The 26,738-nt window shown below is 58.8% G+C and overlaps 1 protein-coding gene across 1 annotated transcript; it reads right to left on the bottom strand.

Moving 5' to 3' along the window:
* Positions 1-662: 662 nt before the first annotated feature.
* PLCXD1 (phosphatidylinositol specific phospholipase C X domain containing 1) lies at positions 663-25,478 on the bottom strand. Its single transcript, XM_042926608.1, has 7 exons — positions 25,442-25,478; positions 20,963-21,100; positions 16,882-17,018; positions 13,159-13,287; positions 12,107-12,262; positions 9,590-9,773; positions 663-3,309 (listed from the first exon to the last, which is right to left on the bottom strand). Exons 2-7 carry the CDS (start codon positions 21,078-21,080, stop codon positions 3,071-3,073), a joined length of 963 nt encoding a protein of 320 aa, XP_042782542.1. The 5' UTR covers positions 21,081-21,100; positions 25,442-25,478; the 3' UTR covers positions 663-3,070.
* Between the last annotated feature and the right edge of the window lie 1,260 nt (positions 25,479-26,738).

The raw sequence follows: 26,738 nt of genomic DNA, 5'->3' as shown, positions 1-26,738 counted from the left end.
AGGAAAAAAAATTTTTTAAAGACTGTAGAACAAAATAAATAAAATAAAAAAATAACAAAATGAAGTAAAATAAAATTAAATGAAGTTACATTAAATTAAATGAAAATTAAATAGGGACGCCTGGGTGGCTCAGTTGGTTAAGCAGATGACTTTGGCTGGGGTCATGATCTCATGATTCGTGGGTTCGAGCCCCACGTCGGGCTCTGTGCAGACAGCTCAGAGCCTGGAGCCTGCTTCGGATTCTGTGTTTCCCTCTCTCTCTGCCTCTCCCCCGCTCATGCTCTGTCTCTCTCAAAAATAAATAAGTGTAAAGAAACAAATTTTTTAAAAGACTGTAGAACAAAATAAATAAAAAATAACAAAATGAAGTAAAATAAAATTAAATGAAGTTACATTAAATTAAAATTAAATAGGGACGCCTGGGTGGCTCAGTTGGTTAAGCAGCTGACTTCAGCTGGGGTCATGATCTCACGGTTCGTGGGTTTGAGCCCCACGTCGGGCTCTGTGCAGACAGCTCGGAGCCTGGAGCCTGCTTCGGATTCTGTGTCTCCCCCGCCCCCCTCTCTGCCTCTCCTCTGCTCACACTCTGTCTTCTCTCTCTCAAAAATAAATAAACATTAAAAAAATGAATAAAGTACAGAACCTTTGCTTCATGTCCACATGAAGAGACTTAAAATACCAGAAAACTGAAAGGTTTGACCCAGGATTTTAAGTTATAAAGCAACAATAAAGTGCGGCCCAGCGAGGCAGGTGAAGAAACCTCCCCGTGACCCGGGGAACCTGCTCCTTCAACACCGGGCCCTCCACACCGTGTTGCCCAGACGTGTCCGTCACCTGAATGAGAGAAACAGAAATCCACGAACGAGGCGGATTTCGTGGGATTGAACAGTCGCGAGGAGCGTTCCGGACACAAACGGAAGGTACTCGTGGGCCGGACGTGGCCAGGAACTACGGCCACGGGGCGTTCCAAGGACGCAGCATCATGTCGGGCGCCGTCCCCTGCGGGCTTCGAGCTTCCAGTTCCTGGGCCTCGGGCCGCGCCTGGAATGATGGCATCCGCATACCGAAAACATAAGCGGATGTTCTGGAAAATGACCCCTTGCACCTGAAGGGACCACACTCCAACACGGAGGAAAGCGTCGTCTTCAAGACTACCCTGAGAAAGCCTAATGTCCTCCTCCATCGGAGGCAGAATGCTCCAGAACACGAGACACACAGGAACCCCAGGGAGCCCTTCTTGGGGAGAGGAACACCCACACAGCATCGGGGTTCACCGTTGGGCTGAGAAGCTGAAAGGGCCAGCACCGTCAAGGTCGCGTGCGCAACGCGGGACTTGTGACGTTGCGTCCACGCGGCTGGATCCCCGGATACCGGGGAAGCGGAGCAATGCTGTCCTGCCCCTCACGGGGAGCACGGCCTCATGCACGCCCTCGGGGGGGTTTTCACTCCTGGAGGCGGCCAGCCGCCAGGAGAATTTACTAAGCACGTTGCCCCAGAGGGTGGGGTGTGCTGCCCCTGGGCCGCAAGGAAAACCCGTTTGGGGCAGAAATTTGCATGAGGCCTTGCATGGGAAAGGCAGACGTGTCAGCGGGACACCGGCGCCCTCCCCCCGCCCCCCGTGGTTCTTCCTAGACACCGCATGCTGCACAAACCTAAAGTGCCCTGCCAGGCTGCCGGCCCCACTTTTCCAACCACATCCCCTCACGTCCTGTGTCTGTGCCCCAGATTGGTCTTTCTCGCCGTGTTTCCCACGTTTTCGTTATGACCGTGTCGGTGAAGGTGATCTCTGCCCGGTGGCGGGGACTCACCGACAGCTCAGGGGATGGTTAGCATTTTTTTTTTTTTTTTTTTGAGGGATACGGTATGTTTCAGTTAAGGCACAAGCACTGGTTTTCTGGACACCACGCGATCGGTGCGTGGTTAATAGACTACTTCGTCAACACACAACTTGTATGTCCCGGGAAACCAAACAATTCATCTGACGCACTTTATTGCAGTTTCGCTGGACCGAAACCCACAGTATCTCCAGCGCATGCCCGTGTCGGCTCAGGGGTCGGCTCGAAGCCCAGGCATGTGGGCTTGGCGAGCGCGGGCTGGATGATGGCGTTGCTTTGCTCGCATATAGCGTGTGCTCCCGAGCCCGTGGTTGCCGTCTCTGATTAGGAATCCGCTAGCCTGAGGGGGGGAGCCGCAAGGCCCCCAGACGCCAGAGCGCCACGAACAGAGAAAAGAACAAAATAGAGTTCGCACCTCGGGCAAATAGAGACAGACAGACGGACAGACAGACCCTAGAAACCACAGAACAAGGATGTTGGAATACTGACCACTGCCCAACGTGGTCCTGGGAGAGGAGTGGCACGAGTGTCAGAGAGGGGAAACCCCAGCACCACTTGGCCTAATTTCCGGGGACGCCTGAAGGTGGCCTCCTGGAGGGCCCCGGGATGCCACGGCAGCGCCCAGGGTGGGCACCCAGCTGCCCGTCACGTGTGCGGACCCACACTGGCTCGAAGAGAGCGCCAGAGAGGCGTCTGGAAAGTGAGGGAGTGAGTGCCAAACACGTCCTTCGAGGGCCCTCTGCTCCTTCCATCCCTGTGGGAAAAGCCAGAATAGAAGCAGCCCCAGGAACCGTGGCCTGGGGACAAGCAAACGTGCGGTGGTTTCATCGGAAACAACAGTATCTCTTCCCCGTTTTAGTGGTTTTCTTCGTGGATCGGACATGCCCAGTCCTACCCCACAGACACGGTACTTTCGGGCTTTATGCAGCTCTGGGAAAGTGTCATAGGTCATCCTGCTGCTGCCACAGCCCCAGGCGAGGGGATGCCCCACGGCAGCCACGGCACCCGCCCACGGCAGCCACGGCTGCAGCTAAACCTGAAGAAGCAGATCCCAGGTTCCGGGTCCTTCTTCCTCTGAGGATACGAGCACACGTCTCTGCTGGTCACCAGCGTGTGCTTTCCACTGCCGCCTCCAGGAGCCGCGAGGCTGGGTGTCACCTGCGGGGGCGCTCCGTGGATGGGGGAAGGTGGACCCTGCCCCGCGTCCCCCCCCCCACCTGTGCCCGTGCTCCGTGTCAGCATCGCAGCAGCTTGTCGTTGAGCCTGATGACGTCGCTGACAAACGTGTCCGCCCCGATGAAGTCCCCCGCGATGATGTTGGTGCACCGCACGCCCGGCCCAGGGCACTGCTCACGCACCCACGCGCGCAGGTACGGCAGGTTGGGGAGCGTCATCTTCTCCAAGGACTCGGACGGGTGCGCCAGGATGTACGTCAGGTTCTCCGTCAGGTTGATGCCCGCCACGAACAGCCCGCCTGGAACAGGAAGGAGAGGAAGCTGGTGCCACGGCCGTCAGGCTCCCCGGCCCTCGTGTCCACACGCTTCTGAGCACAGACTCTCAGAGCCACGTGCAGATTAGGGTTCCGACGGCAGGGACACACGTGTCCACATCAGTGCCAGACTCCTGCCACCCAGCATGGGGACAGATAATGTCCGCAGGGACGTGCATGTCTTGATTCCCGTGTGGTGGACGGAATAACGTCCCCAGAGATGACCATGCCCCGACCCCCCACATGACGGGCACACTCATGTCCCCACAGACGTCCACCCCTTGACCCTGAGCGGCGGACACACGAATGTCCCCAGAGATGTCCCACGTGCTGGACGGAATAGTGTCCCCAGCGACGTGCACGTCCCACCCGTGTGCTGGACACAATAACCACTATTTGTCACAGCGGCAAATGGACACTCACACACCGCGTGTCAGCCAGTAGATTTCGGGGGGGGGGTGGTGGCCCAGAATCCTCAGACACATCGCAGAATCTCTGGGAGGGGCTCAGCCCCTGTGTGGGTGGGAACCCCTGGACAAAGGTGTGGGAGCCCCCCACCCCCACCACAGGCGGCTTGGCAGGCGGCCACGGTCAGACGTTCGGTGTCTCCGCCGACGGTTTTGCTTCTAACCCTCAGAGCGCACGCTTGTCAACCGGAGAAACACGAGAGCGCGAGATACCACGTCCCAACCTGCTTCTCGGGTGGCCTTGGCGCGGGGCCTTATGTCCGCCGCTCGGGTTACAACATGGCTTCTGAAACAGGTTTGTGAGCACACAGAGGCGTGACGGTGCGAGCAGGAGGCATGCTCGGAGTGTGTGGGTGCGTGCGGAGCCCGTGTGGGTGTGTGTGGAGCCTGTGTGTGTGTAGAGGGCGTGTGGGTGCGTGTAGAGCGCGTGGGTGCGTCTAGAGCGCGTGTGGGTGCGTGTGCAACACATGTGGGTGTGTGTGGAGCCTGTGTGTGTGTAGAGGGCGCGTGGGTGCGTGTAGAGCGCGTGTGGGTGCGTGTGCAACGCATGTGGGTGTGTGTGAAGCGCGTGTGGGTGCGTGTACACCTCGTGGGGTGCACGCAGAGCGTGTGAGTGCGTGTGGATGCTTGTGGAGCGCATGTGGGTCGGGCACCGCCCGCGTGGGCGCGTGTGCAGCACGTGTGGGAGTGTGTACCGCGCGTGTGGGCGCGAGCACCGCACACTGCCCGCGACGCGTGTCGCACAGCTGCAGAGCAGAGCCGGGGCAGGCCGTGGACCCGAGGCTCCGCACCTCGCTACCGGTACCACAGGTGCGCGTCCACGTACGTACACACACGTAGCTGTCTCCTGGATGTGCGTACGTGCGTACGTGCGTCTGTACGTGACGTGGGGAATTAAAGCAAAAAGGAAACGCAGACACAATGGAATTTCTTACAACCCGCAGCCCACTGACGATCGCTGGACAGCGCTGGCCGAGTCCGCGATTTCTCCGGGAACGTCCTCTGTCCTAACGTGCAGGCTTCGCTAGAGGGAAAAGCACCCGTAGCCTGACGCCAGCCGGGCCTCCAGGATCCCTGAGGGTCCCTGATCTCCCTTAGCATACGACTAAAGCCCTTCTGGGCGCTTCCCTTGACCTCACCGCCCCCGGCTCACGAGTGTATAACCAGCCTGTCCTCCATCCCAGACCAGCACTTCCCGCCCACGGCCCGGTCCCTGCGCTTTAATAAAGCCACCTGTTGCACCAAAAACGTCTCGAGAATGCTCGCTGGGCTGCCGGCTCCGAACCCCAACATTTTCCACATCAGCCCGGACCTAAGCGGCCCTGGCAGGATGTGTCTGGCCCAGGCCAGCAAACTCCCTTGCGATAATTGTGTAGACAGGCGTCCTCCCGGTGGCACCCAGGCCGTCCTAGCAAAGGGGACGCTGACCCTGTCTGTTCCTCGTCAAACAGACGCAGGGGCTACTCCCGAAGTCATTTCCCGGGATAACGGCCGCGATCATCGGAGCCAGCTGTGGTTAGTCTGCCTCGGGACGGGGACTTTCTGGAATGTTCCCAAGCAGCTGTGAAAACAGCACGCGTCCACTGTGGTGGAAAACCCCACGGGGTCTGCTCATCTGTCCGAGCCTACGAGGCTTAGAGTCCATCGGGAACCCCTTTCCCTGCCTTCCGGGGCGTCTCTCCTCTTTTGCCTCTGCTCCTTATTTTGCACCACCTTGGGTGGTCCAGTTCCTGGCCCACCACCGGTTCCTGGCCCAGCTCGGAGCCCGGGCTCCCCCTCCCCTCCCGCAAGGAGCAAACACCAGCCCCGGACTCACAGCGCCCACTTCAGAGATCCCTGCTCGACAGTGGGGAACGAGCTGATTGACTTTCAAATGGACACAAACGGAATATAATTCGGTATTTAAACGAATTTAAATTTGTCCGTGTACTTAAGATGCACCTGTCTTTAGACTCATGAGCCTTAAATACCACGCTGCTATTCTATTCAGGCTCACTAAAGGTGAGGTCAGGTCGTGTTATCTCTGTCGCAACTGGTCAGCAAAAAGACGACCTAAAATGATGCTTGATTTCTGTCTCAGTTTTCACGGGTGTTGTTTACATAGCTTGCAAAGTCTGTGGTGACCCGAGACTTTTAAAGCTTTGCTGCGATGACAAATTGGACTGAATTCCTTGGACATCCAGACCTTTCCCTAATAGGACGTGGCCCTGAAGCATGGATTGATTACTGAACGTAGGTTTGTGGTTTTTTGGCTTCTTATTGCAGAGAAACTCAGGGCATTTAAATCTGCTGGAAAACATGCTTTGTGCTTAAATGTTTTCATTTAATTTGTGCTTTAAATTTTAGATTCATAAATCTGCCATCTAGAGACTTCTGGCTGAACAGTTTGCAATTGGTTACCAGTTAATTTCCACTGGAGACTGAGGTTTCTAACACGAAAAATTCTGCTAAATGGGGCGCCCGGGGGGCTCAGTCGGTTAAGCGTCTGGCTTCGGCTCAGGTCATGATCGCGCGGTTCGTGGGTTCAAGCCCCACATCGGGCTCACGGCTCTCAGCACAGAGCCTGGAGCCGGCTTCACATCCTCTGTCTTCCTCTCTCTCTGTCCCTCCCCCACTCACAGTCCTTCTCAAAAATAAATAAACATTTTTGAAAATGCTGCTAAATGTAATTAACCCTGATGGAAATAAGGGAAACAACACCGGATGAAAAAAAAAGGTGTAGAGGGTTTAAGAAGGGAAATCTTTGGAAAGGAATTTTGTGTGTGGTCAGGACTAAAGTTGAAATCCATGGATTTTTCTTATGTGTATTTATTTTGATGGGGCGCCTGGGTGGCTCAGTCGGTTGAGCGTCCGACTTCAGCTCAGGTCACAATCTCGCGGTCCGTGGGTTCGAGCCCCGCGTCGGGCTCTGGGCTGATGGCTCGGAGCCTGGAGCCTGCTTCCGATTCTGTGTCTCCCTCTCTCTCTGCCCCTCCCCCGTTCATGCTCTGTCTCTCTCTGTCTCAAAAATAAATAAACGTTAAAAATAATATTTTGAGAGAGAGAGAGAGAGACGCCCCACACTGTCAGCACAGAGCCCGATGTGGGGCTCAAACTCACAAACTGTGAGATCATGACGTGAGTTGAAACCAAGAGCGGGATTCTCAACCAACTGAGCCACCCAGGCGCCCCATAATGAGGGGATTTTAAAAGTACACTGGTATAAGTTTGAAATTCTGATTTCTCTGTTATAAAAAAGGTCTTTTTTTGGATTGTTAGCCTGCTTTTGATAAGAACATGTAAACAAAGGTTTGGTTTTTTTTTTCTGTTACCTGCTAAGAAAGCCAGTTTCTACATTTTCTGTTTATCAGGTCTTTGATTACTTAAATCTCAATGTTAAAAGAGCTAAGTTTTGCTAATAACTGCATAACCCTACACACTTGCCTTTGCAATCTTTTATTGCCTCCTTGGTTAAATAAATAACTTTGTGATGGTAGGTAATCCTATTAAGGCGTGTGCTTTGTAACTTCTTTAAGGCTTTTTAAACAAACTTCCCCAAGATTTAAATTGTAAATAAAGTGTTTCTGACCAATTAGATTTGCTTCTTTGGTACCTTAGGTGACTCAGGAAGCATCATTAAATAAAGAATAGGTCTTAGGGCAAATGCTAGAACTATTCTGGAGACTATGCAATTCCTAAAGTGGTTTTTTTTTTTGTTTTTTTTTTTTAAGTTTATTTGCTTTTTGCACCAGCGAGCTTGAGCAGGGGAGGGTCGAAATCAAGAGTCGACACTCATCCCACTCATCCGACCGAAATGACTTAGCCACCCAGGTGCCCTGAAATTCCTAAAGTTTTAATGTTTTGTTATGAGGCCATCGCTTGATATTCTGATTACTGATGTGTTCGGTGTCACAGAAATAGCCGAATTTCCCTGCCAGCTACATTGTAATCTCTCATCAGATCTTTAACCGTGTCCCTTTCCGAGTCTTTCCTCATTTATCGTTATTCTCTTGTGACAATGGGTTTCATCTGCAAGGGAATTCGTAAAAAGGGCTTTTGACAAATATAGGTTTTTGACATGGGTAAAATCCTAAAACTGAAATTGGTAAAAATTCCCAGAACTAACCAAAAACGTTTGCTCTTCCAGATTAAGGAAACTTTCTCCTGAGAGATCTATGAGTTACAGGAATATGATAAAGTTTTAATTTGTGAACAGACTAAAGCTTCTAACTTTTCTCTCTCCCTGAACCCTCTGAAATTCACAAACCCTCAGTGAGTCTTCTTTCTTTCCTGGCAATGAGAATCATTTACATAAGTTCGATAAGAACCCGTTCTTGTCCCAGGACGCCATTGGGACCACTGGTTATTTTACGAAGGCTTTGACCGGAATGTCCTATTTGCGAGTGACCTGTGTAAACTCACGTAGGACCAGACAGCTCTAAGGAACTAAGGTTGACTTTACGAAACACGGAGCCATCGAGCCCCTTGGAAACGTTGGCCGGGTACCTGCTCCCAGAGCTCCCAGCAGCCTCACCAGGCGAGTACAGGTCACTTCCTGGCAGGTGCAGGAACCTCAGGATATTTGGGGACCTCGTGACCAGGGTTGGCCCCATTCTACAGGTACAGCAGGCAGGTCTGACGGAAGTACTTGCCTTGGCTTCTGGCCTGGAGAAGCTATGCTTGGTTCAGTTGAGAGATTGCTTACGAAATTCGCAAAGCAAATTTTGAAAAATCTGTATGGCTTATCACTATTCCTGCTGAGGTGATGTAAATAATTAGGCCAAGTTTATTAGCACTGGATTCGGTTTACAAACAGATGAGTCTTGACTTGGCTACTTCTCCAAATGAGGGTAATTGCAGGGAAAAATTATGTTTCAACAACACGTCTTTGTAAATACTAATTTTTTTTTTTTTTTTTAGTTTTTTGGTTTTGTTTGTTTGTTTCTATTTTTACATCTAGATTGAGAGAGAGAGTTGGGGCGGGCACAGGGAGAGAGACTGAGAATCCCCTCAGTCGGTGAGTTCGAGCCCCGCGTCGGGCTCTGTGCTGTGCCAACAGCTCAGAGCCTGGAGCCTGTTTCGGATTCTGTGTCTCCCTCCCTCTGACCCTCCCCCATTCACGCTCGGTCTCTCTCGGTCTCAAAAATAAACGTTTAAAAAAAAACAACCCAAAGATCTAAGTGTCAACATTGTTCAGGGGGGAAAGATGTGGGAAACAAAGGCAGAAATGCGGATTAAATGTCCTTATAACCTGCGGCCATGGGTGAACTCTTGACAGCCTCAGAGTGAAACATCTCTCCAGCAACCCCCTACCCTCTTAAAGTTCATGCGTTGCTAGAGGGCAAATGACCTTAGCTTGACAATAGCCAGGGCTCCAGCCTCCGGAGTCCTCGTTAGCATATGAAAGTCCTTCTGGAACTTCCTTCCCTTCACCTCCCCCACCTCCCAAGTATCAGTCACCCCTCACAACCCCGTTCCGCCCACAGTCCTGTCCCCCCGCGGTAATAAAAGCACCTGTTTGCACCCAAGACAGTGCAACAATCCTCTTTCTTGGCCGTCGGCTCAGAGCCCCAACACTTCAAACCGCGTCGTGTGTATGGACTTATCTGTACCTCTGAGCATCCGTGCACACATGTACACGTACCCACGTACAGACACGTGCGCACACAGCCACACACGTGTCCATATATGTTACGCGCACACACACACACGCTACATGACTTCTAAAGTTCTTCCCTAAGAGCCGAAAGCAAACCTGTGAGTGATAACGTGTGTGTGAGCCCTGCAGGTGCCATGTGTGACCGACCCACACTGCTCACCTGGGCGGCCACACCTCTTCATGTGCTCCAGGTAGTGGATGAGCTCCTGGGGTTTCACCTGGTCCCCCCACCAGTAGGGGATCCCAGGCCACAGCTCCCTGTGCCGGCTCACGACACTCGCCTCCTCGTAGGACAGAATGACCTGCTGGCCGCGTGTCCACAGCTGGTTCAATGTCGGCACCTCCTGGAGAGGAAGGAGGAGTAGCGGGCACCTGAGAGAGACTGGTCGGGGAGTGTGAGAGACTGATGGTGGAGGATGGGGGTAAGAGACTGATGGTGGAGGATGGGGGTGAGAGACTGATGGTGGAAGATGAGGGTGTCTGAGAGAGACTGATGGTGGAGAGAGGGTGAGAAAGACTGACGGTGGAAGATGGGGGTAAGAGACTGATGGTGGAGGATGGGGGTGAGAGACTGATGGTGGAGGATCGGGTGTGTGAGAGAGACCTGATGGTGGAGGATGGGGGTGAGAGACTGATGGTGGAAGATGAGGGTGTCTGAGAGAGACTGATGGTGGAGAGAGGGTGAGAAAGACTGACGGTGGAGGATGGGGGTAAGAGACTGATGGTGGAGGATGGGGGTGAGAGACTGATGGTGGAGGATGAGGGTGTCTGAGCGAGATTGATGGTGGAGAGAGGGTGAGAAAGACTGATGGTGGAAGATGGGGGTGAGAGACTGATGGTGGAGGATGGGGGAGTGTGAGAGACTGATGGTGGAGGATCGGGAGTGAAACAGACTGATGGTGGAGGATGGGGGTGAGAGAGACTGATGGTGGAGGATCGGGTGTGTGAGAGACCTGATGGTGGAGGATGGGGGTGAGAGACTGATGGTGGACGATGGGGGAGTGTGAGAGACTGATGGTGGAGGATTGGAGAGTGAAACAGACTGATGGTGGAGGATCGGGGTGTCTGAGAGCAACGGTGGTCGGTTATCAGGGTGTCTGAGAGACGCAGGGATGTGGCATCATTTGGGTGCCTGTAGTAGGGACATGGGGGGGGGCAGGCAGTATCTACAACTGCTCCTTGGCCTCTGGAATGTCTGTGACCCAGACAGAAGTGTTACCAACAGCACCCTGAGCTCACGCTGTCCCCCCAGAGGCCCCACCCATCAAATAGCCAGGTGTGTCAGGAAGGTCAAGCACGTGTTACTACAAGGACCAGGGCTCGAAGGACCAGTGATTTTGCACGTGGACCTCCCACCCTCTTCCATCTCCCCTCTGTGACGTTCCCTCTGGAGACTCAGCCTGGCGGCCTGTCCCCTAACAGCTGCTCCTGCCACCTTCCCTCAGAAGCCCCCAGCACCTGGGTGCCCTGGGTCACAGCAGCCCCACTGTCTTGTTTTGGCCCCAGACCAGGCTCATGGGACGAACTTGGAGAAACGCCCAACAGAGTGATGTAAAATGGACCCCAAATGGATATGGAGTTAACTTTTCAGCTTCCCGGAGACCCAGGGAGGGTCACTCCAGCCGTCGCCAGCAAATGGCACCAATTATCTGGATCACAAAGACCAGGTGTGTTGTGGGCTCGACCGTGTCCCCTCTGAATTCTTAAGTTGAAGTCCTCACCCCGATACCCCAGAACGTGACTGTATTTGGAGGTGGGGTCTTGAAGTAGATAATGAAGGTAAAATCAGATCATTAGGATGAGCCCTGATCCAATAGGACTGGAGAAGGGCGGATGAAGACACAGACGTGCCCAGAGGGACGACCACGTGAGGACACAGGGGGAAGACGGGTCTACACGCCCAGGAGACAGGCCTCGGCCCTGCCTGGACCTCAGACTCCCAGCCTCGTCCCCGCCTGGACCTCGCACTCCCAGGCTGTGTACGTGGCACAGTGGTGCAAGGGGCACTCTGTGGGCGGGGGGTGGGCAGTGGTCTTTCTCCTTGGGCGCATCACAGAGACCACTCCAGCAGCGCCCCCACCCCCAGCACCGGAATTATCTCACCATCATGCACAGCAGAAGCAAGCACGCAGGGGAGTCTACAATCATACTCCTGCCCCCCACCTGCGCCAAAGGGGGCCTTCGTGTCCCCAAGGATGTTGTTGATGAATCATACTCCTGCCCCCCACCTGCGCCAAAGGAGCCCTTCTTACCCCTCGGGGACACAGCGTGTCCCCAAGGATGTTGTTGATGAATCGTACTCCTGCCCCCCACCTGCGCCAAAGGAGCCCTTCCTACCGCTCGGGGACACAGCGTGTCCCCAAGGATGTTGTTGATGAATCGTACTCCTGCCCCCCACCTGCGCCAAAGGAGCCCTTCCTACCGCTCGGGGACACAGCGTGTCCCCAAGGATGTTGTTGATGAATCGTACTCCTGCCCCCCACCTGCGCCAAAGGGGCCCTTCCTACCCCTCGGGGATACAGCGTGTCCCCAAGGATGTTGTTGATGAATCGTACTCCTGCCCCCCACCTGCGCCAAAGGAGCCCTTCCTACCCCTCGGGGACACAGCGTGTCCCCAAGGATGTTGTTGATGAATCGTACTCCTGCCCCCCACCTGCGCCAAAGGGGCCCTTCCTACCCCTCGGGGACACAGCATGTCCCCAAAGATGTTGTTGATACAGGCCACTAGGTACTCATGCAGGTTGTCTGTCAGGCCGTCGAAGTCCCTGCAGGCCAGGATGACCACCTCCTGGGGGTGGCTCTCCAGCCACTCTGAGATCTCCGTGAGGGTGTCCTGCACAAGAGAGAGAGGGGCTCAGTCGGACCGTCCCGAGGGGGGCCAGGAAGCTGAGGACACTCCCACAGGCCCAAGGGCCTTCCGCAAACAGAACCCACTGGGCAAACGGGCCTGGGTCCTGGGCCAACAAATAGCCAATGCAGCCTCACCAACGACCGCCGGGCCGCCAGCCATTATGCTCAGGGAGAAGCATACGCCTGCGTGTGTGTGTGTGTGTGTGTGTGTGTGTGTGTGTGGTCATGTGTGTGCACCCTCACTGCACAGGGCACCGTGTGTGCAAAGGTGTGAAGTCTGCAAGTGCAGGGAACACGCAAAGCCCGGCAAATGGCATGTGGAGTGAGGTCCCCGGAATGGTGTCACCCGGGCCCAGGCGTCCTGGACGGCAGGGGGGAGTCAGGCTGAGCGGGACGGTGACTCCTCATATTCGGACTTCAGAGCCACGCAGCTTGTGGCGGAGGAGACAGTGCAAGACGCCCCAGGCCCCAACCAAAGGCAGGAAGACAAGCGGCCCCAGGTTTGCAAAACCCAGGAGGTCAAGAGTCGTAACCTCCGACTGCTGGACCCCACAAGGGTGCGCATCACCGCGTGCAGGCCTCCCGGCCGCAGCGCTCCAGCACCCCAGCCCCTCCCTGCGCCAGCCGCCCCGCCCCCCTCCGCGACCTCGCACTCCTCCCCTCCCCCCTTCTCCCGCGCCCCCCCTCCTCAACCCCGTGACCCCCTGCACCCCCCACACCTCCACCAGCGCAGTCGAGTACACCATCCCCCTCCCCCCCCCCCCCGCACTGCCCCCCCCCCCCACCTCCCCCCCCACTCTCCCCCCACCTCCCCCTCCCCCTCCGCCCCTCCCCCCTCCCCCCCCTCCGCCCCTCCCCCCCCCCCCCCCCCCCCCGCACCTCCACCAGCGCAGTCGTGTACACCATGTGCACGAAGTGCAGGTTCTTCTCCGAACCCTCCGGCAGGTGCGCGACCCGCAGGTCCAGGTACCGCACCCCGGCGTCCAGCTGCTCCGTGACACCCAGCACCTGCGGACAGAGCTCCGTCGTCGCTGCTGGGGGCCGTGGGGCTCCCGCCTCGGCTCACCGCCCCCGTCCAGGGCTCGCGGTCCGGCCGGAGATGCCCCCCTCTGGGCCACGCTGTCTGAGGTCGAATCGAGAGCTGTTCCAGGTGCCGGCTGCGGTCCGGACGCCGCGCACGCCTGGCACTCGGGCACATGCTTTCGGGTGACACTGGCCACGGTGAGCCACAGACGGAGCCTGGGGAGGCCCTGTCCTGCCGTCCACGCCCCCTCGGCGCTGCCCTGCAGGGTCCCGCCTCTCCCCCTCGCCCGGGGCGGGCACCGGGAAGGAACGCTCTCTGGGCCTCAGCAGCCCTGAGCCAGGCCCCCAGGGCCGCACCCGCACCCTTGGCGGTCAGGATGCGCGGAGGAGGGTCAGCGGAGGTGGGCACCGTCCCCACGCCGCAAACAGCAGGAGGACAGGCAGGAAGGAATCCCATCCAGAGAGGGTAAAGGAGGGAAAGGCCGCACCCTCCCACACAACGTGACAATGGAAAAAGCGAGAGTTAACGTGAAAGTAATTTGTACATCCTTGCGGCCCTGCAGGGAGCCAGGGTCCCTCCTGTGAGCCCCCCTGTGGAAACATGCAGCACTCGGGTTCAGGAGGCTACCTAGAGGCTTGCGTGTCCCCTACTGTGTGTGCGTGGGGCGGGGGGCGAGGTCCAGCCAGGTGCGCCCCCCTCCCCCCCCCCCCCCCCCCCCCCCCCCCCCCCCCCCCCCCGTGCAGAACCACCTGCAAGGGGCCTTGACGCCCAGGTCGGCCCTCGCTCAGGGACCCCAAGCTCTCTGCAGGAGCGGACTCCGGGGAGAGGAAAGCACCCAGCTGGCTACTCCCCGGGGCACAGGCTTGTGCCTCAGGTGGGCTGAGGTCGTGGACGGACAGGACTGAGAAGTGAACATTTTCTCCCGTGAAACACCCCTTCCCACGCGTATGGTGTCTTTTCAGAACGTAAACTAGGTGCTCGTGGTGTCAGCATTAGTAAAGCCGTGGGATCTGAGGAGGTCGTCACAGGACACACACGCGGTCTGACCGCCCAGGGTGGATCCCTGCCTACACCTGGGGACGCAACGAGGGGGCTGCGGCCGAGAACCTCCCTGGCGCTGGATGGGGCGTTCCTGCCCCTTCCCCTCGGTGTGTGAGCTGCAAACTTAACATGATGCCCTCCCCGTGCTTCTTCCCTGAGCGGTGTGCATTGGCGATGACACCGTGTGACCTGGGACGTTCTGCAGAAACTCAGGGTGTGCACACCTTCCCGGCAGTGGATGCACCCCATATGCTTTCCTGTGGCCGGTGCTTATGAACCAGCGGTTCTGGTTATTTCCTCAACCGATTCCCTGGAGGCACCCAGACTTTACAACAGCATACCCCCCACCCAGACCTCCTCATGGCCCCCAGCACCACGAGACCCCAGCACCACGGGGACCCAGCACCACGAGACCCCAGCGCTGTAAGGCCCAGCACAAGGAGACCCCAGCACTGACAGACCCAGCACTGTGGGGACCCAGCACTGTGGGACCCCAGCACCGTCCAGGCCCCCAGCACTGCTGGGACCCATCACCACTCAGGACCCCACCATCACAGGCCCCCAGCACCATGGGACCCAGGACCACGAGACCCCAGCACTATAGGGCCCAGCACAAGGAGACCCCAGCACTGAGAGACCCAGCCCTGTGGGGACCCAGCACTGTCCAGGACCCCAGCACTGCTGGGACCCATCACCACTCAGGACCCTAGCACGACGGGACCCCACCACCACGTAGGACCCAGCACCATGGGGACCCAGCACCATGAGACCCCAGCACTGAGAAACCAACACTTTGGGGACCCCAGAACCGTGGGACACGGCACTGTGGGGACGCAGCACCCAGGATGCTAGCACTGTGGGGACCCAGCACCCAGGACCCCAGCACTGCGTGCCCCCAGCACTGTGGGACCCCAGCACCGTCCAGGACCCCAGCACTGCTGGGACCCATCACCACTCAGGACCCCAGCATCACAGGCCCCCAGCACCATGGGACCCAGAACCACCCAGGACCCCAGCACCACGGGGACCCAGCTCGGTGGGACCCCAGCACCGCGGGACCCCATCTCCGGGACGGCAGCGAACCCGCTGACCCCTCCCGCAGGGCTCTGTGGTGACATTTCAGGCTGGCCAGTGCAAGCACCTCACACAAGTAGGGAATCTGGTTTCTCCACATTCCAGACAGGCAGGTCCCCAGAGGGATTCCTGCTGCCCTCGTGACTTGAATTCCTGCTGCTCAGCGATTACAAAGCACAGAGCCCGGGACTGGGGCCTCCGGGAACCCGGAGTTTCCAATGCACACGTCCAGGGAGCGGAGAATTCGGACCCCTGAGCCCCCCACAAGCGGCGGTGGGGGGCTGGGCTGCTCCCCAGGTGGGTCCTGCGTTGCTGCCAGAACCTGGAACCGTCACGTGCCTCTCCTCCCTCACTGACACTGTGCGGTGACGGCCATACGGCCAGCTGCCTGCCCCTCCCCCACCGGGATGCCCCAGGTCACCCTGGGTCTGCTCTCCCCATTCCCCACCAGGACGCCATGGGTCACCCTGGGTCTGCTCTCCCCACCCTCCCACCAGGACCCTCCAGGTCACCCCACCCCCCACCAGGGTGCCCTGGGTCTCCCTAAGTCTGCTCTCCCCCTCCCACCAGGACGCCCCAGGTCACCCTGGGTCTGCTCTCCCCATTCCCCACCAGGACGCCATGGGTCACCCTGGGTCTGCTCTCCCCACCCCCCACCAGCACCCTCAGGGTCACCCCACCCCCCACCAGGGTGCCCTGGGTCTCCCTGAGTGTGCTCTCCCTACTCCCCACCAGGACGCCACGGGTCACCCTGGGTCTGCTCTCCCCACCCCCCACCAGCACCCTCAGGGTCACGCCACCCCCCACCAGGGTGCCCTGGGTCTCCCTGAGTCTGCTCTCCCTACTCCCCACCAGGACGCCACGGGTCACCCTGGGTCTGCTCTCCCTACCCTCCACCGGGACCCTCTGGGTCACCCCACCCCCCACCAGGACGCCCCAGGTGACCCTCAGACTGCACATCACCCGGACCTTCCTCTCCATGTACACCCTACCCCAGGACGACCCCCCCACCCCAGTGCTCACAATGCCCTCGGACCCCCAGGAACAGAGGCCTCGGCAGGGAGTTTGAGCAAACCCCAATCAGACAGGAGAGACTGACCCCTCCCAGGACGTGGGGACCCGGCCCCGCCTGCCCTGTCCCTCCCTGAGCATTCAGGGCAGAAACCTGTCATTGTGGGTTCTTTCTCCTCCTTTTCAAACGTGTGCACGTCTCTAAACAGGCCTCTGGACGACGGCACGGCCCAGAGGAGGTTCCCCAGGACTGGGGGCTCTGAAGTGGGATCCCGTGCGGGCCTGCCTCCAGCCGGCAAAACACCTCACAAAGACACGGGGACGTGCGTTGCTTGTGGCTGCTGGGCTGGGTTGGCCAGACGTCTGTTTTCAATAGTGTTTCCCCTGCCAGGGAGGGCACCCACCCGGCAGATGGCACTGATCGGCTGGCCCCAGGGCCCCGCGCCCCTCACCTGGGTGGTGGACCACTTGAGCACGAAGGGGCGTGTGATGCAGGGGAGGACCTTGCCCAGCAGCTGCAGCAGCCGGGACTGGCTCTGTGCAATGGGCGACTTCTTGTCCAAGCAGTACGTCATGGTGTCGTGACTCCCTGCAAGCAAACCCGAGGGGACTTTGCACCCGGGAGCCCCCTCCGCCGGGCGCCCCGGGAGCCCCCTCCACCAGGCGCCCCGTGCCCGGCAGTGGGTACTGCTCCAAACTCATGCCCACCATGCCGATGGGACAGGGTCATCCAGGACCAGGGTGGCCCTAAACCTGGGTGTCCTTGTAAGGGACACAAGAGGAGAGACACAGACACAGAGGAGATGCCACAGGACACCACGCGGTTCCTCGCGGGGAACACCGCCCCTGGTTTCGGGGACCTTCCCGTGCCAAGCGATCCTCATCCAGCAGAGCCACCAACGTGCCCCCCTGACCTGGAGAAACACCCCCATGTCCGTCCGCACTGACGTCCGTGAAGGTTTTCCAGAAACTCTTGAAGAAGGAAGGGGCACGTTTACTGGGTGCGAACGTTCGCCTGTTGTACAGGGACGTCCGTATAAATAAGCACAAATACGTATAAATAAGCGAAGCTGCCAGAATCGCTGAGACCCAGTGCTGCTGATTCCACAGATCAACGCACCAGAGCGCTGACTTCAAAGACGGACGCAGTTTTGCGCATCTAAGGTGTTATAACGGAGGCGTTCTGCTCGCTGGACAAAGTCAGTGAGCACCGAGATCGGGAGACATTCCCGGGCCCTGTGTCCCATCCAGCGGAACCCACGATGTTTACAGGCTTAGCTGGAAAAACGAAGCCGTCCTGCTCTGTCGGAATGTGCCAGGAAATCTTTCTGAGGACAATCCCGAACGCAAACGTATGAAAGGAGAAGACGGAGGCTGGAGGCAGCAGAGAAAAGAGAAAGGGATTCCCCCTGGGGCTTCCGGAAGGAGCCGGGCCTGCGGGCACTGAAAGGTCACACCCGTGCAGATTTCTGGCCCCAGAGCTGTGAGTTCACACAGCTGTTTGGAACCACACAGATTGTGGCCCTTTGTTACAGCGGTCCCAGGACACTTTCACAGCCACCTGGACAGGGCGCCTTGGGGACTAGGGGCCCTTTCCCCTGTGGTGCTGGGGCATCCCCTACCGCCCACAGCTGCCCCCCGCTCCCCGGATCTGACCTCTAAGGGAGCTACTCTCCCACACGCTCCCCAGAGGCCACCTGCTTCTGCGGGGCACGGAGGGGAGGGGACGGGCCTGAAGAAGGGCATGCCCTGGGCCCTTGGTGGCTGTTGGTCCCAGAAGAGTTCCCTGCAGATCCCCTGGAACCACCGGGAAACCGCCTCCCACAAGGAAATTGGCCCCAGGGCAAACTGGAAACCCTGTGATTCGGATCCCCAGGGAGTGAGAGCACAGTGACACCTCTCTCCTCGAGTGGGTGTGGCCAGGGGGTCCTGACACCGATGACGGGGGCGTGGCCATAGGGCATGACAAGAAGGCAGAGGGCAGTGGGAGGGCTCCCCTCCCACCACCTGGTCAAGAGTCCAAGACTCAGGATGCGCCTGGAGAAGCTTGCGATGGGGAAGTGGACGGTCCCCAAGCCCAGTGACAGTCCTCACTTACATACACTCCTATACGAATGTCAGCGGAGGGCACACAGCCAGTAAGACGATACTGTGGCTCCATATTTGCTGATACAGAAAATGCAGACAATATTATGCTCAGTGAAAACGTAGATCAAAAATTGTACCGTTGGGCCTTCTTTTCGTTTATAGTATATATCTTTCTATATAAAAATGGATTATCCCTATATGTAAATGGATTCACATATATATTATAATATAGAACTATAAACTGCAGGCAAATCTATATACGTCACGGAGAATGTAATTTTTTTTAACTTACACGTTTGCATTTGTCTCCAATTATTATGTATTGGCTATATGAGTTTTTTGTGGCTCCCTTAACAAAGTGGGAGGCTTCAAAGAACAAAAATTAATTGTAACCCAGCTCTGGCGGCCAGAAGTCTGATACCCAGGCGGGGCAGGACCACTGAGATCCAAGGGGGCGGGACCAAAGTCCCTCCAGAGGCTCCAGCAGACGGTCCTTCCTGCCTCTTCCAGCTTCTGGGGCTCCAGGGGTCCCTGGGCTGGTGGGCCCGTCCTCCTCATCTCTGCCTCTGTCTTCACGTGGCTTCTCCTCTGTGTCTGTGTCTCCCCTTCTGTCTCCTACAAGGACACCTGCCATGGGATTCAGGGCCACCCTGACCCAGGATGGGCTCATCTCAGAGCCTTCACTTACTCACGTCGGCAAACACCCTATTTCCACATAAGGCCCCGTTCTGAGGCTATGCGGGACGTGAGTTTGTAGGCACTGGTCAGTGCCTAGAATCGGGTTTGTGTGGTCACCCCTTGGGCCCAGCGGGGACACAGCCTGACCCCCAGGGACTCTCTCTCGTCTGTGAAGTCATTCGGGTGTCGGGACTCGGGCCACTGTGGGAGTCCAGCTGACAAACAACAGACAGCCATCTGGGAAATAACCAGACTGGGTCCTGCCCCATCAAGAGAAACTGCATTCGAATCAAGGATTTAAACGTTTTTGAGAAGTCTTCGTAAAATCCCAAAGGAAAGCACTAGGACAGGGTGAAAACGTGGCTCAATCTGAAAAACTACAAAAATGTACCCAGGTGAGAAACCTGCTTATTTTTGAGGGAGGATCTCCAGATACCGCACGTGCACGGACGTGGAGACACGGAGTGGGTCCACTACAGCCCTTCGTTTTTGCAAAAACGAAAGGCTGGTAATGCCCACATGCTCATCAGTGGGGAGCGGCGGCCACTGGTCCCGGGGCCACTGGAGCCGCAAGGGCCCAGACGGAGCCCAGCAGGACTCAGGGCCACCAGGTCGTGCCCCACGCAGGCCTGGCAGGCGTCCCGGAGAGAGGGGTTCTGTCCCCAGGAGGGGGGTTCTGTCCCCAGAGAGGGGGGGACTCTGTCCCCAGAGGGGGGATTCTGTTCTCAGAAGGGAGGGTTCTGTCCCCAGAGGGGGGGTTCTGTCCCTGCTGCCCCTCTGCCCTCAGCCCCTCTCTCCCTCCCCTGCACTCCCAGCCCTCCTAGACTGGGCCTGACCTGCCAGCCAGCTGCTCTGGCCACACCAGACCTAGGGTCCCACGGGTCCTGTGATAGGGACGGCTCACGGCCAGCTGGCGGCTTGAGGTGCCCCGCAGGAACGCAGTGCTCGGTCCTTACAGCTGAAGGGCTAGCGGGTTCCCTACACAGAGGGACAGACTGGCGGGGGAGCAGTACCCCAAATCCCTATGCCATCACATCTCCCCTCAGCCACACTCCCTGGGACTGTGCACGTGCCTGCTGGGCCACATCAGAATGAAGGAGACGGAGAAGGGAAGACGGTCATTTGGTGCATGTGTGTGCATGTGGTGTGTGTGTGCCTGTGTGTCTGTGTGTACATGCATGTGCATGCGTATGTGTGCCTGTATCGTGTACGTGTGTGTGTATCACATCCATGCGTGTGTGCCTGTATTGTGTGCACGTGTGTGTATATGTGTGACTGCATTGTGTGCGTGTGTGCACACATGCGTGTCTGTATTGTGTGCGTGTGTGTGCCTGTACTATGTGCATACATGTGTACACGTGTCTGTCTTATGTGCATGTGTGTCTGTATCATGTTCTCACATGCATGTGCCTGTACTGTCTGCGTGTGTGTGCACGCATGTGTGTCTGTATTATGTGCATGCGTGCGTGTCTGTGTACATGTGTGTGCACGTGTGCACATGCGTGCCTGTTTCTGTGTGCATGTGTATGTGTCGGTCTTGTGTCCATACATGTGTGCGTGCGTGTGTGCATGTGTATGTGTGCTGTATTGTGTGCATGCGTGTGTGCCTATACTGTGTGCATGTGTGTGCACGCATGAGTGTCTGTGTTGTGTGCGTGCGCGTGTGTGCCTATATTGCGTGCATGCATGCATGGTTCCTGTGGTTTCCGTGCACTCAGGCCCCACCCCATGGCCGGCCGCGCCCCTGGGGGACGCAGAAGCCCTCACCTGGGATGGACAGGTGGTGCAGAGGCACGTCCCAGAGCAGGGGGCACAGCGCCGACATCCAGTCTGCATTTGTGCCGCAGCTCTGGAAGTTGCCAGAAGCGCTTACCTGTCCGCCCATCAGGGGCCACTCGCTGCGACCTGAGGAAGGAAACAAAGTTTTGCTGACGTAAACCAAAGGGCCCAGAGCCACTCTCCTGGGGGGCGCTGGTGAAGAGTGCATCCTACCCCCTGCTGGTGCCCCCTGCTCCAGTCTTGCACTAATCCCTCCACCCCGCCACCCCCGCCGCACAGAGGGGCTCACACGCCAGTCGGCCAGGTCTGTGGCTGCAGGGCTTCAATCCTGGGGGTGGTGGTGCCTTGGGGGCCCAGGTCAGCACCCTGCCCTCTGCCTCCGGGGTTGGGGTGCTGGGCTGTGGTGCAGGGAATCTGAGATCTGTTCCCACGGAAGCCAGTTCTCCCTTAGAAGCAATGGGGAGACGTCTGGGGCTAGGGGAGAGGAGGGGGTGTCTCCTGGTCCTTAACCTACGGCCCTGGCCACTGTCTTCCCAGCATCTGCCAGGTGAGGAACACGCATGGGGTGTAATTTACTCTCAGGATAAGCCGACGAGGTGGGCACAAGACATCGCCTGCCCAGAAAAGGAGCCCCAAAGACAGGAGCCCATCCTGGGTTGAGCTGTGACCCGCGACCAGATTCCCACGTGGCCCCTTCCCCCAGCACGTCTCCAGCCGCGGAAGCTCTGTACGTACAGTGAGGGGGTGAAACTTGGCTTCCCTGGAAATAAGCCACTTCACCCTAAGGGTTATTTTGAGCAGAAGGAGACTGAAGAAAAGCAGAAACAAGAAAAACTCTCCTCCCTCCTCGTCTAACCCTAACCCTAACCCTAACCCTCGCCTGCAAGCAGGCATAAATTTCCCTCTGTGCAGCCGTCCCCTTCCATCCCCTGTACCCGGAAGGGGAGGGCACCCCCCCCAGGTCTGCACAGCTAGCCTCAAGGAGTAACACTGACCCTGCCCTTAGCCTCCCCCAGCTGGCTACCTTCTCGGGACTTAGGGTCCCTATAACCCCCAGCCCTTTCACTCTGGCTTGTCAATTCCACACAAATTCATCAACCTTTGGTGAAATGGCAGATAAGGCCTAACGTCCAACTGTCTCCCTGGGTCCACTCCTCTTCTGGGAAGGCCTCTACAAACATACAGAATAAACCCTGTCCCCTGCCCATCTGTCTTCTGGCATCTCACTTATTTATTTATTTATAACGTAAGCTGTGCACCCGACACGGGGCTTGAACCAACGACTCCGGGGTCCAGGGGGCATGCTCCACTGACTGAGCCAGCCAGATGCTCCCCTCTGTGGTCATCTTATCTAATTTTATTTTTAACTTTATTTAATTTATTTTGAGAGAGAGAGAGAGAGAGAGAGAGAGAGAGAGAGAGAGAGAATCACAAGCAGGATTCACACTGTCAGCGCAGAGCCTGATGCGAGGGTCAAACTCACAAACCAGGAAATTGTGACGTAGGCTGATGCTCAATTGACTGAGCCACACAGGGGCCCCTCTTTGTCATTTTAAAATATATTTTTTTAAGTTTTTATTTATTTTTGATACAGAGGGAGACAGAGCATGAGCAGGGGAGGGGCAGAGAGAGAGGGAGACACAGAATCGGAAACAAGCTCCAGGAGCCTGACGCGGGGCTTGAACTCACAGACGGAGATCATGACCTGAGCTGAAGTCAGATGCTTAACCGACTGAGCCACCCAGGCACCCCCCTCTTTGTCATTTTAATTTGCAGGTCTTGGTCCAAGAATCTAAGAGTTTAGAAAAAAATTTGTTCCTTGTCTACACTGTGTCGAGTGCACCAACAGCCAATAGTACAGTATTGATTCTCATTCTGCCTCGGCAGACAAAAGCCCAATCCCTAACCCTAACCCTACCCCCGCCCATAAGAGGGGGTCCTAGAGCTAGCACCCCTGCCATCCATCTTCCCTCATGGTGGGTCCCAGGACTCTCCCAGCTCATACCCAGTCCCTGCAGGAGTGTCCCTGCAGGAGTGAGTGTGGGACCCCGGCCCTCCTGCGGGGGCAGCAAACATCCAGGTGGTCTGGGGCTGGCCTATGCACACAGGAGACATTCCTCAAGGCACTGTGCCATCCAGGGGCAGATGGGCCACCGCCTGCCCTCCGGCCATGCAGGTGTCTGGAAAGTGGGCAGATCAGGGGCCGTGTAGCCCCAGCCTCAGGACCCCCTATATGTGTCGGTGGACCTCATCTGGGAGTGTGGTCAGCCCCAGCTAGGACACACAGAGCAGGGGCTGTGGCTATGCCTCTCCCAGCTGCTGCCCAGGGGGCCTTGTCCCGCCCAACTGAGCCCTCCCCAGTCCCATCCCAGCAGGGCCCACGTCTCAATGGCCCCAGGAAGAGGCCTTGGGTGAACCCTGAGATCTGCCAGGGGCTCACCATTTTGCTTCCAAGGAAAACCACTCTGTGAGTTTCAGCTGACAGGTAACGAACCCCCCCCCCCAAGAATGTGCCCCTGGGGCATTAGGGTTCCTACCAGCTGGAGGGAGCAACAGACCCCAGAGAAACTGCCCAACGGGGCACTAGTTTGTCTGCGTGAAGGCAGTTTCCATGTAGACGTGAAATGTCCACCTGAAGAGATGCCTCTGCCCCCGCACCTGGGAGAGCTCCTCGGCGCCCCAGCCCCCCGAGCCCCTCTGCCGAGCCCAGCCCCTGGGGAAGGTCGTGGGAGCACCAGCACCCCGAGTCCTCTCTGGAGCCCAGCCCCAGGGGAAGGTCCTGGGAGCACCAGAACTCCCAGTCTCCTCCGCCAAGCCTAGCCCCTGCGAGAGTTCCTGGGAGCACCAGCACCCCAAGTCCCCTCCGCCGACCCCAGACCCTGGTAGAGATCCTGGGTGCCCCTGCACCCCGAGTCCCCTCCGCCGAGCCCAGCCCCTGGGGAAGGTCCTGCGAGCACCAGCACCCCGAGTCCCCTCTGCCGACGCCAGGCCCTGGGAGAGATCCTGGGCGTCCCAGCACCCCAAGTCCCCTCCGCCGACACCAGCCCCTGGGAGAGATCCTGGGGGCCCCAGCACCCGGAGTCCCCTCTGCCGAGCCCAGCCCCTGGGGAAGGTCCTGCAAGCACTAGCACCCCGAGTCCCCTCTGCCGACCCCAGCCCCTGGGAGACATCCTGGGCACCCGGCACCCCGAGTCCTCTCCAAAGCCCAGCCCCTGGGAAGGTCCTGGGAGCACCAGCATCCCGAGTCCCCTCCGCCGACCCCAGGCCCCGGAAGAGATCCTGGGAGCACCAGCACCCCGAGTCTCCTCTGCCGAGCCAGCCCCTGGGAGGTCTCGGATCCCCAGCATCCTGAGTCCCCTCTGCCGAGCCCAGCCCCTGGGAGGGGTCTGGGAGCACCAGCACCACAAGTCCCCTCAGCCGAGCCCAGCCCCTGGGAAGGTCCTGCAAGCACTAGCACCCCGAGTCCCCTCTGCCGACCCCAGCCCCTGGGAGACATCCTGGGCACCCGGCACCCCGAGTCCTCTCCAAAGCCCAGCCCCTGGGAAGGTCCTGGGAGCACCAGCATCCATCCCGAGTCCCCTCCGCCGACCCCAGGCCCCGGAAGAGATCCTGGGAGCACCAGCACCCCGAGTCTCCTCTGCCGAGCCAGCCCCTGGGAAGGTCCCCTCGACAGCTGGACAGCCTCCACCCTCTCTGATCACATCAAGGCAGGGCTCAGGGGTGCCCTGGGAAGGACGGGGGTGATTGCACAAAACCCGGGTGAGGGCAGGTTTGCAGGCTCCCGGCCCAAGCAGGTGAGACACAGCAGCCTCCCACTCGTGAGCCTTCGGGGAGGTGGCTCCGCGTCCCCGCGGCGCATCCGGAGGTGGTGGCTGGCGACAGTCACACTCAGGAAATAGCTCTTAGGTGAATAAAAGGACGGACGTGCCGCCGGCAAACCCGCGTGACATTCTGTCCCGTTCACGGGCCCCCAACGCTCCCCGACCCGCCTGCGTGCACGCAGGCTCTGCCCCAGCCCCAAGGACCCGCGATGACACCTGGGGCGCTAAGTCCTGCGCCAGCGGCAGAGCAGGGTCTGAGGACGCACCGGCATCCGCCGCCCTCACCACCCCGGAGCGGGTCAGCGCTGACCACGGCGAGTTCCCGCGGCCGCGGAGCCCGGAGTCGAGCCTGTGGCGGCCCCTCCTGCTAACCCTTCCCGTCCGGTCCGGAGGACGTGCCGTGCCCCTCTCCCGCCCCAGGCCGGGACCCCACCCCCGCTGTCCCCACCTGTCCCCACTGTCCCCGCAGGGACCCGCGACCCGCCCGGAGGCGCTCACCGCGCGCCGCAGACTCTCCAGCGGACTTTCCGCCGAGGCCGGAGTACAAGACGCGCCCCGCCCGAGCCCCAGGCCGGGACCCCCCACCCCGTCCCCACCTGTCCCCACTGTCCCCGCAGGGACCCGCGACCCGCCCGGAGGCACTCACCGCGCGCCGCAGACTCGCCAGCGGACTTTCCGGCGAGGCGCCCTCCCCCAGCCACGGAGTCAAGCACTTCCTAAAATGCTCTGGCCTCGCCATTGGACGCCAGGAACCCCCGCCCCCGCGAGGAGGAGGGGCCGCCTCCAGACAGTCACGCCCAACCCCACACGGGCCCCAGGCTGCAGCCCCCACGTCCCCGCAGGACCCCTGCGGGGAGGGCAGGGCGCGGCGGGAGGGGGGCGTGCCCCACACGTCCCGGGCAGCCCCACCTGCAGGGACCAGACCCTCCCCGAGGACGGGAAGGTGTCCCGAGGGGACCCGCGGGGTCAGCGGTCAGCGGTCAGGGACAGGAGGGTGTCCTGAGTGTGACCACGGGGTCAGGGTCAGGGGACAGGGGCAGGAGGGTGTCCTGAGTGTGACCACGGGGTCAGGGTCAGGGGACAGGGGCAGGAGGGTGTCCTGAGTGTGACCACGGGGTCAGGGTCAGGGGACAGGGGCAGGAGGGTGTCCAGAGTGTGACCACGGGGTCAGGGTCAGGGGACAGGGACAGGAGGGTGTCCAGAGTGTGACCACGGGGTCAGGGTCAGGGGACAGGGACAGGAGGGTGTCCAGAGTGTGACCACGGGGTCAGGGTCAGGGGACAGGGACAGGAGGGTGTCCAGAGTGTGACCACGGGGTCAGGGTCAGGGGACAGGGGCAGGAGGGTGTCCAGAGTGTGACCACGGGGTCAGGGTCAGGGGACAGGGGCAGGAGGGTGTCAGTGTGACCACGGGGTCAGGGTCAGGGGACAGGGACAGGAGGGTGTCCTGAGTGTGACCACGGGGTCAGGGTCAGGGGACAGGGACAGGAGGGTGTCCTGAGTGTGACCACGGGGTCAGGGTCAGGGGACAGGGACAGGAGGGTGTCCTGAGTGTGACCACGGGGTCAGGGTCAGGGGACAGGGACAGGAGGGTGTCCAGAGTGTGACCACGGGGTCAGGGTCAGGGGACAGGGGCAGGAGGGTGTCCAGAGTGTGACCACGGGGTCAGGGTCAGGGTCAGGGGACAGGGACAGGAGGGTGTCCAGAGTGTGACCACGGGGTCAGGGTCAGGGGACAGGGACAGGAGGGTGTCCAGAGTGTGACCACGGGGTCAGGGGCAGGGGACAGGGGCAGGAGGGTGTCCTGAGTGTGACCACGGGGTCAGGGTCAGGGGACAGGATGGGAGGGTGTCCTGAGTGTGACCACGGGGTCAGGGTCAGGGGACAGGATGGGAGGACATCCTGAGAGCCTGGCCGTGCTTTGGCTGCCGTCCGTTCCGGTCAG

Source organism: Panthera leo, chromosome Y, assembly GCF_018350215.1.
Source record: "Panthera leo isolate Ple1 chromosome Y, P.leo_Ple1_pat1.1, whole genome shotgun sequence".
In the NCBI taxonomy this organism is placed as follows: Eukaryota; Metazoa; Chordata; class Mammalia; order Carnivora; family Felidae; genus Panthera; species Panthera leo.
The sequence above is the reverse complement of the archived record's forward strand: the minus strand, read 5'-3'. Positions and strand labels throughout refer to the sequence as shown.

Bases quoted from the DNA above. Each gene is read 5' to 3' on its own strand.
- PLCXD1 (XM_042926608.1), bottom strand. From the start codon at position 21,080: ATGGGCGGACAGGTAAGCGCTTCTGGCAACTTCCAGAGCTGCGGCACA. The intron at 9,774-12,106 runs GTAGGAAGGGCC...CTTCCTCTCCAG, and splicing joins ACATGCTGTGTCCCCGAGGG to GAGGTGCCGACATTGAACCA. The intron at 3,310-9,589 runs GTGAGCAGTGTG...TTCCTGTTCCAG, and splicing joins GAAGAGGTGTGGCCGCCCAG to GCGGGCTGTTCGTGGCGGGC.